The sequence below is a fragment of the Miniopterus schreibersii genome (genome assembly GCF_964146895.1).
Source record: "Miniopterus schreibersii genome assembly, chromosome: 1".
Classification (NCBI taxonomy): Eukaryota; Metazoa; Chordata; class Mammalia; order Chiroptera; family Miniopteridae; genus Miniopterus; species Miniopterus schreibersii.
The window spans coordinates 174,615,587-174,629,948 of record NC_138101.1 but is presented as its reverse complement, the minus strand read 5'-3'; the positions used below and the strand labels follow the sequence as shown (position 1 = coordinate 174,629,948).

The window sequence follows — 14,362 nt, the reverse complement described above, 5'->3', positions numbered from 1 at the left end:
CAGATGCTAAGTAGGAATTTGTAAACTACTCTTTCAGTAGAGAAATAATTAGTAGTATGTACATGAATAAATGCATATGGACAAGGAGAGTAAATCCACAGATGAAATAACATTAATCATCAATAAACCTGAAATGCCATCAAGTTAAAAATGGCTTGATGAATCAGTAGTAGTCATTTGGAACCTGCATTTTCCACCCTGTAATGTGATCACTTCTCCAGGCCAGTTGGTAATACATACCTGCAGTACTGCATTGTACGAAAACTACCATCTAATTATTATTCAAATTGGTGTTTCTGTGAGAGTGAATCTAGGATTCTAACATAGACTGACAGTAACCTATCACCCTCCAAAAGGGCTTCTCCTTGCACATCTTTACAGTTGTCTAAAAAATGATGTCTTTGTCCAAGTTCTAAGCCACTAGGGACAATTCCCATGGCCTAGCGGGCAGCAACTGCATTGGGTGAACTGTAAAGATTGGGAGTGTTGAGAATCTGGGTGAAGAGCAGTTGGGGGTAAAGAGCTGTGGGACCCAGGCCTAGGGTAATAGTATCTCTTGGGATCATTTGTTGGCTTCTGAGGATTTTCTGGTTTCCAGGTCTGTTTTGATAGTCTAACATCTTCACCTTTGCCAGAATGATTTTATTTTCTCTGCTCTTTCCCATAGGAAACAATACTGATGTACTTTCCTCTAGCTTTTGCTGTATATGTATTCCAAACACTATTGTTCAGAACCCCACATGGAGAGTAGTGGTGAAATTAATTATTGCTGAGAACTGTGGAGCTTCTTTGTGCCATAACAAAACCGAACTCTAACACTGCATTAGGCCCTCTTCAAGCCTGGTATTTTAAAAAGTTTTCAGAAAACTTAGGCATAGTCTAGAGGTGTGCACCCTCCCCCCATCTCAGCTGATAAGGTCATTGTCCAAACCAAAAAATATATTAAAATATCACCTAGCCTTATTCTTGTTGAATAGCTACAAATATAAAAAGCTTGGTCTCCCTTGGTAGGCTTACCGTCTATAGCTGTGGGTGAGATTGGAAAGTGTACACGTGATAGGAACCTGAACTGAGCCTAGAATGTGGCTTTGGAAAGGATCTATCCATCTTTCCATTCATTACCCCATTAAATTCACCTGTGTGCAGATTTGCATTATAATTGTCGAAGATGTGAACTGCAGGTGCTCTGTGCCATAGTTTCCTCGGTCTGTAAAGTGAGGATGAAGAGAGATCCTACCTGTAGGAGATTCTCAGAGGCAGGCATTGTTACTCTTATTGTGCCTCTAAGAAAACAAAGATGTAAAAGGAGATTCATTAGCTAGGAAGAGGCTGAGCTGGGATTCTAACTGGAGGCCTGAAGTTTCACATCAAGGCCATAGTTTTGGTGACTGTATTTAAATTACACCACTTCCTCCTTTTTGTCATGGCTTGTGGAGGCAGGACCAGAGATCTCTGCTTTGCTTTTGAAGTGCTCACCTCCCTAGAGATTACCTGTTACTTTCCAGTTATTTGACCAATGCATGCTATTAGGCTATTAGGTTGTTGGGACCGGCTTCAGTTATGTTTGCTCTTCAGAACAGAATAGCCTGGAGTCAGCACTGCTGCACAGAGAAGAGTGATTCTAACTCTGGATGGGACATTTTAAGCAATCAGAAAAATTCTTTCAGCTGAAGCCTTGACTTTCTGCAGGGGCTGGCCCTGCTCTCTCTGCATGGCCGTCAGTCCTCCCAGCCACAATCATGGACTGGGCCAGATAGGCAGCCCCTCTGGCTGGCAGCCCAGCATTATCTTTCTCAGCAGTGCAGGACAATGGTTAGGATATAGCCAACAAAGACCGGTTCCACCTTTCTGTTCTTTACTAGCATCTGTCTGGGGAGGTGTATAAGACCAGGTAACAGTACTTTAGAAATTCTAAATGAAGTATATTTATATCTAGAAGGGGCCCAGGACTGCAAATTGTGAGTTGCACGACTTAAGTTCAAAATTTTCTTTCTTAGGTCAACATTTGAACCACATCTTTAAAATATTGTTTCTTTATATTATTTGTGTTTTCAAAGCTTTTGAAAACCTGCTCTTCTGTTTCTAGAAAAATAGGGAGCCAAGGAAGAGGGCGATGTGTCTCACAGTGTCTTGCTTTCCCCAGGCTTTGTGGAGCTCAGCCTGTATGACCAAGTGCGGCTCTTGGAGAGCTGCTGGATGGAGGTGCTAATGGTGGGGCTGATGTGGCGCTCCATCGACCACCCTGGCAAGCTCATCTTCGCTCCAGACCTCGTTCTGGACAGGTGAGAAAAAATGCATTGTGTTTCTTCTCTGACTTGAGTAAGTGTTGAGTCCCGGGTGCTGCAATTAAAATCTCACACCTGAAAGGGCAATTATGAGGATTATAATGTCATGAGCCCCTTCACTGGGTCAAGAACCCGAAAAGGGGAGAATGGGTGCAGGGATTCAGTGTCTTGTGACTCATTCGTAGAGTGGCAGCCATAATAAGGGCCTATGTTCTGCAGGGTATGTAGCCACCAAGGTATATAAATCAACTTAGATTTTCCTGCATTAAGCATTCCATTTTCAGGTTATAACTTTAAGTTGTCCTGCTGTTCTTTCCACCTGTCAGGGCTAATTACATCGACAGCTGTCTGGATAGGTGATAAAATTCTTACAAATCTGCCAGGTTTATTTTAACATCCTTTAACTCATTCTGATTGCATTTTAGCAGTGGAAGGAATGGTCATTAAAACCAGATGAAAGCTAATGGAAATTGGGGAATGCCACATTTGGTTGCATTTAGTTTTCTTTTAAAGATGGCACAGAAAAGGAGCCACTTTTTTTTTTTTTTTTTTTTTTTTATCCTCCCCCGAGGATATTTTTTCCATTGCTTTTCAGAGAGAGTGGAAGGGAGGGGAGAGAGAGAGATAGAAACATTGATGTGAGAGCGGCATAGATTGGTTGCCTCCTACTCTTGCGCCTACTTGGGCGTGCCTTAGTCAGAATCGAACTCAGGACCCTTCAGTTTGCGGGCTGACTGTCTAACCACTGAGCTAAACTCGCTAGGGCCAGGAGCCACTTTTTAATTAACTTAGGTGAAGTGTTCATGGAAGGAAGGCTGGAATAGACAGCACTCAAGCATTTTAGTAGGAAAAGTAGAATACTTCCTTGGTGTAAACTTGAGCAGTTTGAACATCTCCATGGAGCCTGATTTCCACATTCCTATTTTGAAAAGTTCTAGTGTCGAATGTTCAGTCACATTTGACTCTGTGCAGAGTGGAAGGCTACCTAGTGCTATCTATGAATGGAAAGTGTCTACCCCAACTCTTGGTATTACCGCTTTAGAGCATCAGAAGATCCCTCTGTACATTAGGCAGATGAAAAGTATCCCCAAGGTATTAGTGCCCATTTTACCTGTCATGGATGACAACATTGGTAAAGAGTGCTGTTCTAAGTAATGGAGGTGTTTTAGTGGAGAACAGAGGCTTTGGGAAGAGCTGGAATAGGGGACGTGGCTCAAGCAGGAGCAAGCCCAGATGGTAAACTGCAGAAGTAGGTTCTGAAAGCCTAGGACAGGTAGGACCCTCCAGTAACAGAAGGGGGTGGGGTGGGCGGGAAGAGATTAACCAAAGAACTTATATGCATATATGTATAACTCATGGACACAGACAGTAGTGCAGTGAAGGCCTGGGAAGGGGGCGGGAGCAGGGTGGAGGGAGTCAGTGGGGGGAAAAATGGGGACATCTGTAATACTTTCAACATTAAAGATAAACTTAAAAAATAGCTAACTTATTGGCTTGTATGTGTCAGGTACCATCTTTAGCATTGTATGTTCACTCATTTCATCTTTACAGCAGCCCTTTTTGGGAAAGCCCCATTATTACCCCTATCCTTCAGATATGAGAGGAAGTTAGGTAATCTCCTGCAGTTATAGAGTAGCAAGTGGTGGGGCTGGACTTCTGGCTGTGAAATCCATGCTCTTAACTACAACAGCATATGCCTCTCCACAGGATAGAGAACTGGAAGGGGAAAGGGGAGGAGGCTAAATGCAAACTAACTTTCTACTTTATTCTTTTGTCTTAGAACAACTCTGTTCTGCTCTCTGCCCACCTTAGAAACCCACTCCTGCTGTCATCTCACGGTACCATGCTGTAAGGCAGGCTGCAAGGCTAAGCCGCCAATCAAGCCATCCCTCCCGTTTGTTTGTTCACTCATTCATTCACTCATTATGTTCCACGTGGTGTTTAAAACCACATTCATCACCCCCATCAATTCTCCTGGAAGTTAGTACTAGGAAGAAGTGCTGTCCCTTGGTGAACTAAAATTTGCAGAGCTTGGGATTAAGTTATTTTACTTTTTGTCTTGATTTCTAAATTGATACATTTAGTGTTTGTTTTCAGTGACTGTTTCATTCCTGGTTTTTAGTACGATTCGCTCTCATCTTTGTGTGGGTTCTTTAACTTCAGTAAGTATGTGTATAAGTTACTATAAACTGGCACAAATCCTAGATAAATTTTAGGTGTAGCTTTTGGTTAAGTAATAGAAGAAAAAAATGTTATTTTTTTTTACAAACTATTTTTAACAGACTCACATTAAAAAACATTTGGAAGCATTATGTTTACAGCATATAAATCCAGTTTATTTGATTGACTGAGAAGAGGAGTTCTTGGGAATTGTAAATGAAGACATTGAGCAGGCATTTATTTTGGAGTGCCTGTGGGTGGTTATTTTTGTTGCCATTCTTATTATTTTTAACGCATTAACTCTGGAAAGTGTAGAATTTCAAATCTATTTTGTTTTGTTTTTTTAAAAAATGTTTTTATTGATTTCAGAGAGAGCAAGGAAGAGGGGGAGAGAGAGAGAAACGTCAGTGATGAGAGTCATTGATCTGCCTCCTGCACGCCCCCTGCTGGGGATCAAGCCCACAACCTGGGCATGTGCCCTCATAGGGAATCGAACCTTGATCTCCTGGATCATAGATTGATGCTCAACTGCTAAGCCACGCCAGCTGGGCTCAAATCTAAGATTTTTTAATGCATCTATTATATACAGATAAGTATGTTTTTATATAATGGGTATATTTTTGGAGGAGTTGCTTATTTAAAAATATTCAAAATGTAAAATCAGGGATCATACCCCATAAAGAAATTCTATTATGAATATTTTTTAACAGTGTGAATAAGCAGTTTTCACACTACTTAAAATAATTTTCTGTTGGTGGATTGTCCTATCAGAGTTCCTTCCAGTAGTGGTATGACCATAGAAGCAGTGAATACAACTGAATTAACCCATTTGTGGAGACTGAGAATATAATTTCTGCTCCCTTTATTTTTGTTGAGGCTTTGGCAGCAAGAAAACTTGAACCTACTGAGGATGAGAGGAAAATCCTGTTGTCTCAGCTTATTTCTAGCATGGTAGTTCTTTTAGTAACCACTAGAATCACAAATTCAGATGAAGATCTGCCACAGAATGTGAGTTGCTATTTGCTCAAAAAATCATATATGCTGCCCGTGGTGTGGCTCAGCGGTTGAGTGTTGACCTAGGATCCACGCGATTGGGGTTCCAATCCCGGTCAGTGCATATGCCTGGGTTGCGCGCTCGATCCCCAGTAGGGGGCGTGCAGGAGGCAGCCAATCAATGAGTCTCTCATCATTGATGTTTCTATCTCTCTCTCTCCCTCTCCTTTCCTCTCTCTGAAATCAATAAAGATATATTTTTAAAAAAATCATATATGCTAAGACACTTGGTGTCTTTAGTATCAACAGAAAACAGTCTAATGTTAAGTGTTATTAAAAAGTCAGGGGAGGTTTAGCTCTGGTCTTGGACCCCATTATGGGTGTTAATGGAGTCCTGTGGAATCATATGCATAATTGTGAGTGTTCTGAGTTTGCATCCATGTTAGTTATTTGTGTACTGAATTGTCTTCAAGATACCAACAGAATTTTCATTTCTAAATTTTCAGTTCCCTTTTGTACTCAGATAATTTTCACTTGAGTGCAATATTTAAGTCCTTTCCATGTTCTCAGCCTTGAGCCCCCTTCTTCCCATTGCCACCCACACAGAGTTAAATCGAGGTCTGTAGCCACATGGGTGCTGCAGTGGGTATATTATAGGTACAATATAGTGTACCCCACAGTGAGGCTTACTCATTCAACATTTTGTCCTTGGTATCAAACAGAATATTTTTCTTTTATAGAGGGGTGGTGATTATCAAATAGTAAGGTAGTCCACATGGAACTACTTTTTAGAAAAATGTTATTGAGTTTATCGGGGGTGACATTGGTTAATAAGATTATACAGGTTCAGGTGTACAATTCTATAATACATTATCTGTATATTGTATTGTGTGTTCACCACCCAAAGTCAAGTCTCCTTCTGTGGAACTACTTTTTTATTTAGCACTAGTTTATGGGCAAATGGTGTATAAAAGTAATTTTCCATGAGTAGATTGGTTTGGTTGATATATTGTTTCAACATTTTAACATTCAATTTATATACCCTCTATCTTGAATTCAAATCTTTTAATCCTTTCCTAATTTCTTGCACGTAATTCACTGTCAATCATAGTTCCAAAATAAATGATATAAAGCTCATTAATTTGTTAAAGTCCTTTCTCACTCTGTTCTGTATAACTCATTTTCATGTAGAGCTTTATTAGGGTGTCATTTGTAAGGTATTGGACCTTATTGCCCCTATACCTTTTCATTTGTTTCCTAGAAATGTATTTGGTTTTATAGCCTGTGAAGTAAAATATTCTAACCTTGCCACCCCTTGAATGAAATGGTTGGCTGTCACACCTGCTAGAGAAAGCAACCAGACCTAGTTCTTTAGAGCTGGTTTAGAAGTTCACCTTTTCCATGAGGTACACGTGCTCTGATTACTGTTCGTTACAATATTTATCAGGGCTTATGCCCTAAGGTGTAAATTCTCCCTCCATATGAATTTGCACTAAAAATAGCATGTATTTCAATGAGGAAATGGTATTAATTTCAATATTTATTTACAGTGTTCTTAGACACAGGTGGCAGCTTCCACAATGGAGTTGATTTCAGATAAATACCCTTTCATACTACTTGGGGGGGGGGTGAGTGTGTGAGTGTGCACATGTGTGCCTGCATGTGCATAAGCTCACCTGTGACTGAGTCTCACAGAAGAGTAAAGAATCAACTATTATTAACCCATCAGTGCAGGAGTTGGTGGATTTTTTGTTTTGCCTCCAGAAATATTTTAAAACCAGCTTTGCCCAGTATAAGATGTCCTCAAGCCCAACAATTATAATTTCTAATATTACTTGTCCCCAGGCAGAATGTTTTGATAATGTGGCATGAGAGGTAATTGTGAACAAGTATTTCTTATACCTCTGCTATGTGCAGGGCATGTGTTATCCTTACTGGACGCTTGCAGCAGGCTGCCTGTGAAAGTGCAGAGCAGGGGAGGTAGGCTGGGGTGTAGGGAACACTGGTATTGTATTATTTAATGTGTGCGCTTTTAGAAAGCTGGTTGTAAAAGTTGCCGTGCTTGCTTGCTAAAGTGAGCAGTTTGCTTGCTTTGTAGCTTTGTGTAGGTGAGTCTGGGGCTGGAGGGTTTTGAAGGCTGTGGAATGCAGGATCCTGGTCAGCTGCTGTCCTAGCATAGCACTGAGCGGGGAGGGCTTCACCAAGTTTGGCAGTGCCCACTTGTGTCTGTTCATTTGAATTCTACAGAGGCCCTTCCCCAACCACCACCATCCCTGGAAATGTCCTGGCTTGGGGTTGGGAAAGGAAGAGGGAACAGCCAGTTCCTTGAATATCTCAGGTCCCCTCAGGGGCTGCTACAGAGACTGAAAATGAAACACACAGAAACTCATGGCTGCCCTTTACTGTGTACCACAGGTTTTAAGAAGCAAATGAAAGTTTTGTGGCACAATCATCTAGCTGCTTGTCAAGGACTTCTGATAACTAAGACGGATGATAATAGAAGATTTTGAAGAGCAGTGAGGCAGAATAATATGTGTCTGGCTAGAGTTAATTGAAGCTGGTATTTTCTAGATACAGTTAAAGTAATTTATTTCAAAAGTATACTTAAAAATTATATTTATAAGGAGTGCTCAAAAGAATTTTGATTATATGGTTCAAAATTTGTCTAAAACTTTTGCTTAAAAATAATCTTTGCAAGTCAAAAATTTCCATGTCTCCATTTCTGCCTTTCCCAATTCTAATCTACCTTCTCTAATTGTGATTTCTTTGTGTCATGTTAGCTTTTTTCCAAATTACATTTACACATCTCTTAGTTGCCTCTCTAGTTTCTAAATAACCACGAAGAAATGAGAGCCCCAGATATGAAGGATTATTTCTTCTTGGGATATTAGCTGTAATTGTCAATCTTCCTCATGGACACTTCAGAGTCTTCTAAGGAGAACATGGAATGTCTCACTTTAGTAATAGGTGTCATATCTCAGGCTGGCTGGCTGAAATGGTTTAGTTTACCAACAAAAGTATTATTCCTTTAAGATAACATTTATGAACAGGTAGAAGAAAAGTGTAGTTCCAATGCACTCTTTTGCCTAAATAGTATTTATTTAAATGTTTAGGGATTTATAGGAAATTTCCTGTCCTCTTATAAGGTAACTGGTAATTTCATATTGCTGAGTGTGGTTTCATCACCACTTTGTTAGAGTTAAAGCATGTACAAAATGAAATTTAATATTAAAAAGAAAATACTCCTCATTGCCTTTGATGGTTGCTCTAATTTTTTTAAATTTCCAAATGAACTTTTGTAGGGATGAAGGGAAATGTGTGGAAGGAATTCTGGAAATCTTTGACATGCTCCTGGCAACAACTTCAAGGTTTCGTGAGTTAAAACTCCAACACAAAGAGTATCTCTGTGTCAAGGCCATGATCCTCCTGAACTCCAGTGAGTAACTGCACAGCTGGGCCATGTTTTATTGGGAAGGGGGAAAGGGGGGTGGGGGAGGGGGAGGAATGCTATTTCTAGAAGAGATTTGAATTTATTTTATTTAAAAAGGGGAAAATGGCTTTCTTTCCGACTTCTGTTTTGTTTGATTAAGGATTTAAACTGTACTTGACTATAAATTGTTCATTGGATGAATTACTGCTAGTAATTTAAAAAGTGGCTTAAGTCACTTTGCCAGAAAAGAGAAAAATGAACTTTAAAATGTTTACCTTTCAGCCCTTTTCAGTGTTTATACAGACACTTTATGCATTTATATTTACTGTTTTGGGTTCTGCTTTTACAGATTCATTTGTTCATTCGTTGATTCATCCAGTTAAGGCATTAAAAATATAATCCTTCCTTCAACTACCTCCTAGTGGAGGAAGGGGGGGAGAGAAAAGAATGATTCCAGTACTATGATAAAGTGTGTACAGGAAAATGTAAGAGATGTTGGAGTGCTTGTAGAAGGGGATAACGTTTGATTGAGTCTTTCGGGATGGGCAGGTGGAAGAAGTAGGCATGAAGGAATGGAAAGGACATTGGTGAGCCAGGAGCTGCAAGTCATGCAGTGGCAGAGCAGAGGGAGGGGGACTGAGTTGTAAAATGCAATGCTGAAGATTCACTGCACACCTTGGTTTGGGAACTGCTGTCTGGGGCATTGAGCAGCCCTGGAAGAGGTTCTGATGGGAGTATCATGGACAGATAGGTGTTCCTGAAAGGTTACTCTGGCTTCCATGTGTAGGATGACTGAAGAGGGGAGAGACTGAGGCATGGTGGCCAGACAGTCATGAGGGACAATGAGAGCCTAAACTAATGTGGTGTGGAGGGGCCAGGAAGGAAGGGGCCTGACTTGAGGGAAATAAATGGGTTAGAGGTGGGAAATGAGGAAGGTGGTAACTAAGATATGTTTATGTTGTTGCTTTGCAGTTTTTTTCTTGTTATATAAATAATACCTGGTTATTGTAAACATTCTAACGGAAGAAAAACATATAAGAAAATAGGAATGCCCCCCACAGGATAGCTACCATAACTTTGGTGACTATTTTTTAATAGCTCCATTGATCAACTGACAGATATATATATATAGAAATATATACATATAATATAGAGAAGTATACACATGCTTATATACCTAATTTTTCATAAACAGCATAACATCATATATAAAAAATTCTGGGTACTTTGAAAGAGGCTTGCTTTGATCATATCTTTTGCTTGACTTTTCCACCTCGATACCAAGTAGTTAATCTTAACCAGAGGGTGAACTTTGTACCTTCTCCTATCCTTTAATAATCATTTAAAATAATACTCTGCTTCTAAATATGCACAGATAGGCTTTTCATTTTTTTTAAAACTTGGGACACTATGTACAAATACTTCTCTGCATCTTGCTTTTTTACTTTTCAAAATGCTGTGAAATCCCTTCGGGTCCACTAGGAGAGAGCTAAATTAATCTTTCCAGTGAGGCCATTGTCTAAATTGTTCAATCACTTCTCTAGTGACAGGCCTTTACTTAATATATAGTTCCTTTTTTCCTCCCATTATAAATATTGCTGCAATAAACAGAGATGTGTTGCTTTGTACACATATCTAAGTTTGTTTATCATTTTCATACTGTTCAGTTTACTCTCCACCTGGTAGTTATTGTCCAGCTGCTATAGCAGGTATTGATTGCTTTGCTTAGCTATTTACTATTGCTTCGCCTTTTGTTATGGTTTCTTCTTTCTCAAATAATATGTATATCCAGGTGTTAATCCTCAACTAAGTACTTACAGATCCCTTCCTTTGGGCAACATATGGGGCTTTATTACCTAGATTTTATCCAATCTTAGAGCTTAATGTTTGAAACAACAGGAATCTGTGGGATCATATTATGCCACTTTCTCTTTTCTTTTTTCTTTTCTTTCTTTTTCCCCCCTTAAAACAATTTTATTGATTGATTTGAGAGAGAAACATAAACTTGTTGTTCCACTTATTTATACATTTATTGGTTGCTTCTTATATGCACCCTGACCAGGGATTGAACCCACAACCTTGGTGTACTGGGACAATGCTCTAACCAACTGAGCTACCTAGCCAGGACTATGCTTCTTTATTTTAAATCAGCCAAAGCAGCAGTTCCTGAAGCCAAAACTGAATGCAGAACTTGTGGCCATATGGGTTCTAGGCTTCCCCCCTGATCTGGGGCTAGCTGACCTCTCTCTCAAGCCCACACTCATTTCCTCTCTAACACTCCCACATACTCCTGGACGTTGGTGCTGGTTTTGATGAAGGGACAAGGGAAACGTTATAGAGCAATGCTTCTCAGACTATCTGTGGGGAAGGGCCAGGTTTCATTTTCTTTTTAATTTCCAAATTATTATAGACAGTTACCTTTGTAAAATGTAATAAAAATAAATTACCAGAAAAGTGAAATGGAAGTATAAAATACAAGTCCTAGTTTTTTTTTATTATTACATTCAACTGATTTAAAATTACTCTGTCAATTGCTATAAAAGTTTCCAAATGGTTACCCTCAATTTCTACTTATCTCTTTGTGGGCTGGTAACAGACCATACTTTGAGTAGACCTGGTATAGAGCATGAGGTGCTGTCTAGGAGATGACTGGGCAAGGGTGGGCGATGGGGTTAGGTCTTGAAGAAAAGAGTAGCGAGAATAGAGAAGGAATCTGCAGGTCATGTGAGGTTCAGAAACCCTGAAGACAACCATTGGATATTTTCTAGTTGGGTCAGTCTGGCCTTACCTGCCTGACAGGACATATTCCTTGAACCTAATACACTTGCTACCCAAGTCCTGCAAAGCAAGGAGTTTGTGAGTGGAAATGGTAAATTGTTGGACAAATGCAAATTGTAGAGAAAGTCAAGAAGACACCTAAATGCTTTGGGGCTTCTGGCACCTTCTTGACATTATTGTTGCCGTTCACCTTTTACAAAATAATACGCAGGCCCAGCTTACATCAGCAATTAAGTTGATGTGCATATAGAAATGTCCAGCTGGGATGTTTGGAATTGCTCATGGGAAAAAAATCAACTTTTCCTGATCTTCTTTCAACCCACCTACAGACATCACCTGACACGTGTGCTGCCATTTCTTTGTTAAAGGGAAGATTTACTTGAGAAGTATAGTCCCATGTTGGCATAGGAGAATCATCAAATGCCACATTATGGGGCTTCTCTTACTTTCAGAAATTATTTAGAACTCATTTCTGTGCAGCAAAATGCTCCTTAGAAAGCAGTTTGCTTGTTGTTACAACACTTTGCAGTAGAAAGCCGTCTGTTTGGCAAGGCTCCTTACAGTCATTTCAGTCTGTGAGACATCAGATTGTGTTGTGAAAGCTAAAAGCATCATCTGTGGGAAAGACTAAGGCTATGGTGTTCCTGCGGCATCTGACAGAACTGTTGTATTTGAGAGAATTACAGAGGGTAAGGCAGGCATGTGATGTAATTACCACTCGAGGCAGTAAATGACTAGCATTTGTTTATGGTAAATCCAAGTTTAAGAAATCTTTCTTTAAGAAAGTTCCTTTCTTGCTTGGTAATAGTCATAACAGTTGTTAAAATGAATTTATTCTGTTCAGTGTCACTGTTAGAAAATGGGATTCTGTTTCTACTGGAAAGTTTCCACTGTTAGGAGAGGTGGGTCTTTTCTATGCTAGATTTTAGGCATTTGAAACTATAGGCCTTTTTCTTCTGGATTATTGGTAACATTAAATTAAAAGTAAAAACAAGGACAGAATACACTTTCCCACCTTAAATTTTAAAAGCTCTGACAATATATAAAACAGACATTGGACATTGGACAATAGGCCACAAGGTACTGGACACAAACAAGGTGATCCCTTTGATTGCCCAATTTATTACCTGGAGCCAGTTTCCAGGTTGCAACATAGGGAGAGGTAACTCAGGTAGACACCAGTGTCTTTCTGAACTGAGGAGATAAAGTTGTAAATTTGGAGAGGCCATGGCAGCTAGGATTTTCAGGGAAGTGTACTGGAGAGGAAACTTGGACACAGGCTTTTGAGATCTGCAGAGGGTCCCCTTCATCTTCAGCTGAGCATTCATCTACTCATGCTTATGAGGATACTAACCACAGATAGGGAAAGAACCACCAGAAGGAGCAGGCAGAACAACCCCTGGAGTTCACACAGGGCCAGGAATAGGTGATGTTCTCACCAGCAAGAGGGGAAGACCCTGTGACTATACTGAACACTGGGTGTAGTACTCAGAAAGGTATTGCCTCAGTAGCAGGTAAATTATCCCTAGAGGAAAGGCCACTCTGGTCCTACCAAACAAAACTGAAAAGCAAGCCTGACAGATCAAACTGTTGCTAACTAACTCAGCTGCATCCTAGGAAGTGCTCAAGACTATTTAAAGAAATACAAAAATATCTAGCACCCAACCAGGTAAAATTCACCTTGTCTGCTAACCAACCAAAAGTTAGCAAGCATGCAGAGATGTGGAATATATGACCTATAATGAGGAGAAAAACCAATCAACCTGAAAAAAACCCCAAATGACACAGATGATAGAATTAGTAGACAGACAAGGACATTAAAACAGTTACTGTAACTCTGTTCCATGTGTCCGAGAGGTAGAGACAAGCACGAGCAGGTTAAGGAGAGACATAGAAAATATGACACACACACACAAATTGAACTTCTAAATGTGAAAACTACGTCTATGCAGAACTTACATCAACAAGGTACAACAGAAGAAAAGATTAGTGGGTGTGAAGTTGTAGCAAAGGAAACTACCAAAAAAGAATGAAGAAAGACAGTTTTAAAAAGTGAACAGAGCATTAGGAGACTATGGGACAACTATAGTTGTTAATGTGCATAATTTGGAATCCCTTGATGAATGCCAAGCACAAGAAACTAGAAGAAAACCACGCCAAGGCACATCATAATCAAGTTGCTTAAAACCACTGATAAGGAGAAAAATCCTAAAAGCAGCCATAGAATAAAGATATTTCGGAGGAGGGACAAAGATAAGGGTAACAGCAAATTTCTATTTAGATGCAAGTCAAGGATGCAAAGGAACAGCATTTTTGAAGTACTTTAAGAAAAATTTATCAGTGAGGAATTCCTTACACAATGCAAGTGTCTTTCAAAAATGAAAGCAAACTAAAGATATTTTCAGACTTACAAAAACAAAGAATTCATCTCTAGCAGACCTACCCTATAAGAAATGTTCAAGGGAGTCTTTCAAGCAGGAGGGAAAGGATACCAGGTGGAAACATGGGTAACACAAAGGAATGAAGAGGACCTGCGGATGGTAACAATGTGGATAAATATAATAATTTTCTTCTTATTTAAAACTCTTTATCTTTAAAAGATAATCTAGTGTTTAAATCAGGGATGGGAACCTTTTTTCTGCCAGGGGCCATTTGGATATTTATAACGTCATTCGAGGGCCATACAAAATGGGTTGCCTTGACAGGGCCAGACCAA

The 14,362-nt window shown here is 39.7% G+C and overlaps 1 protein-coding gene across 1 annotated transcript in view; it reads left to right on the top strand.

The window, feature by feature from the left end:
- The window catches only part of ESR2 (estrogen receptor 2), a 46,650-nt gene that overhangs the window by 24,561 nt on the left and 7,727 nt on the right, over window positions 1–14,362 (top strand). The window contains exons 6-7 of the mRNA XM_081146237.1: window positions 2,144–2,282; window positions 8,741–8,874. Coding sequence (XP_081002363.1) covers window positions 2,144–2,282; window positions 8,741–8,874 — 273 coding nt within the window. The remainder of the gene's footprint in view (window positions 1–2,143; window positions 2,283–8,740; window positions 8,875–14,362) is intronic.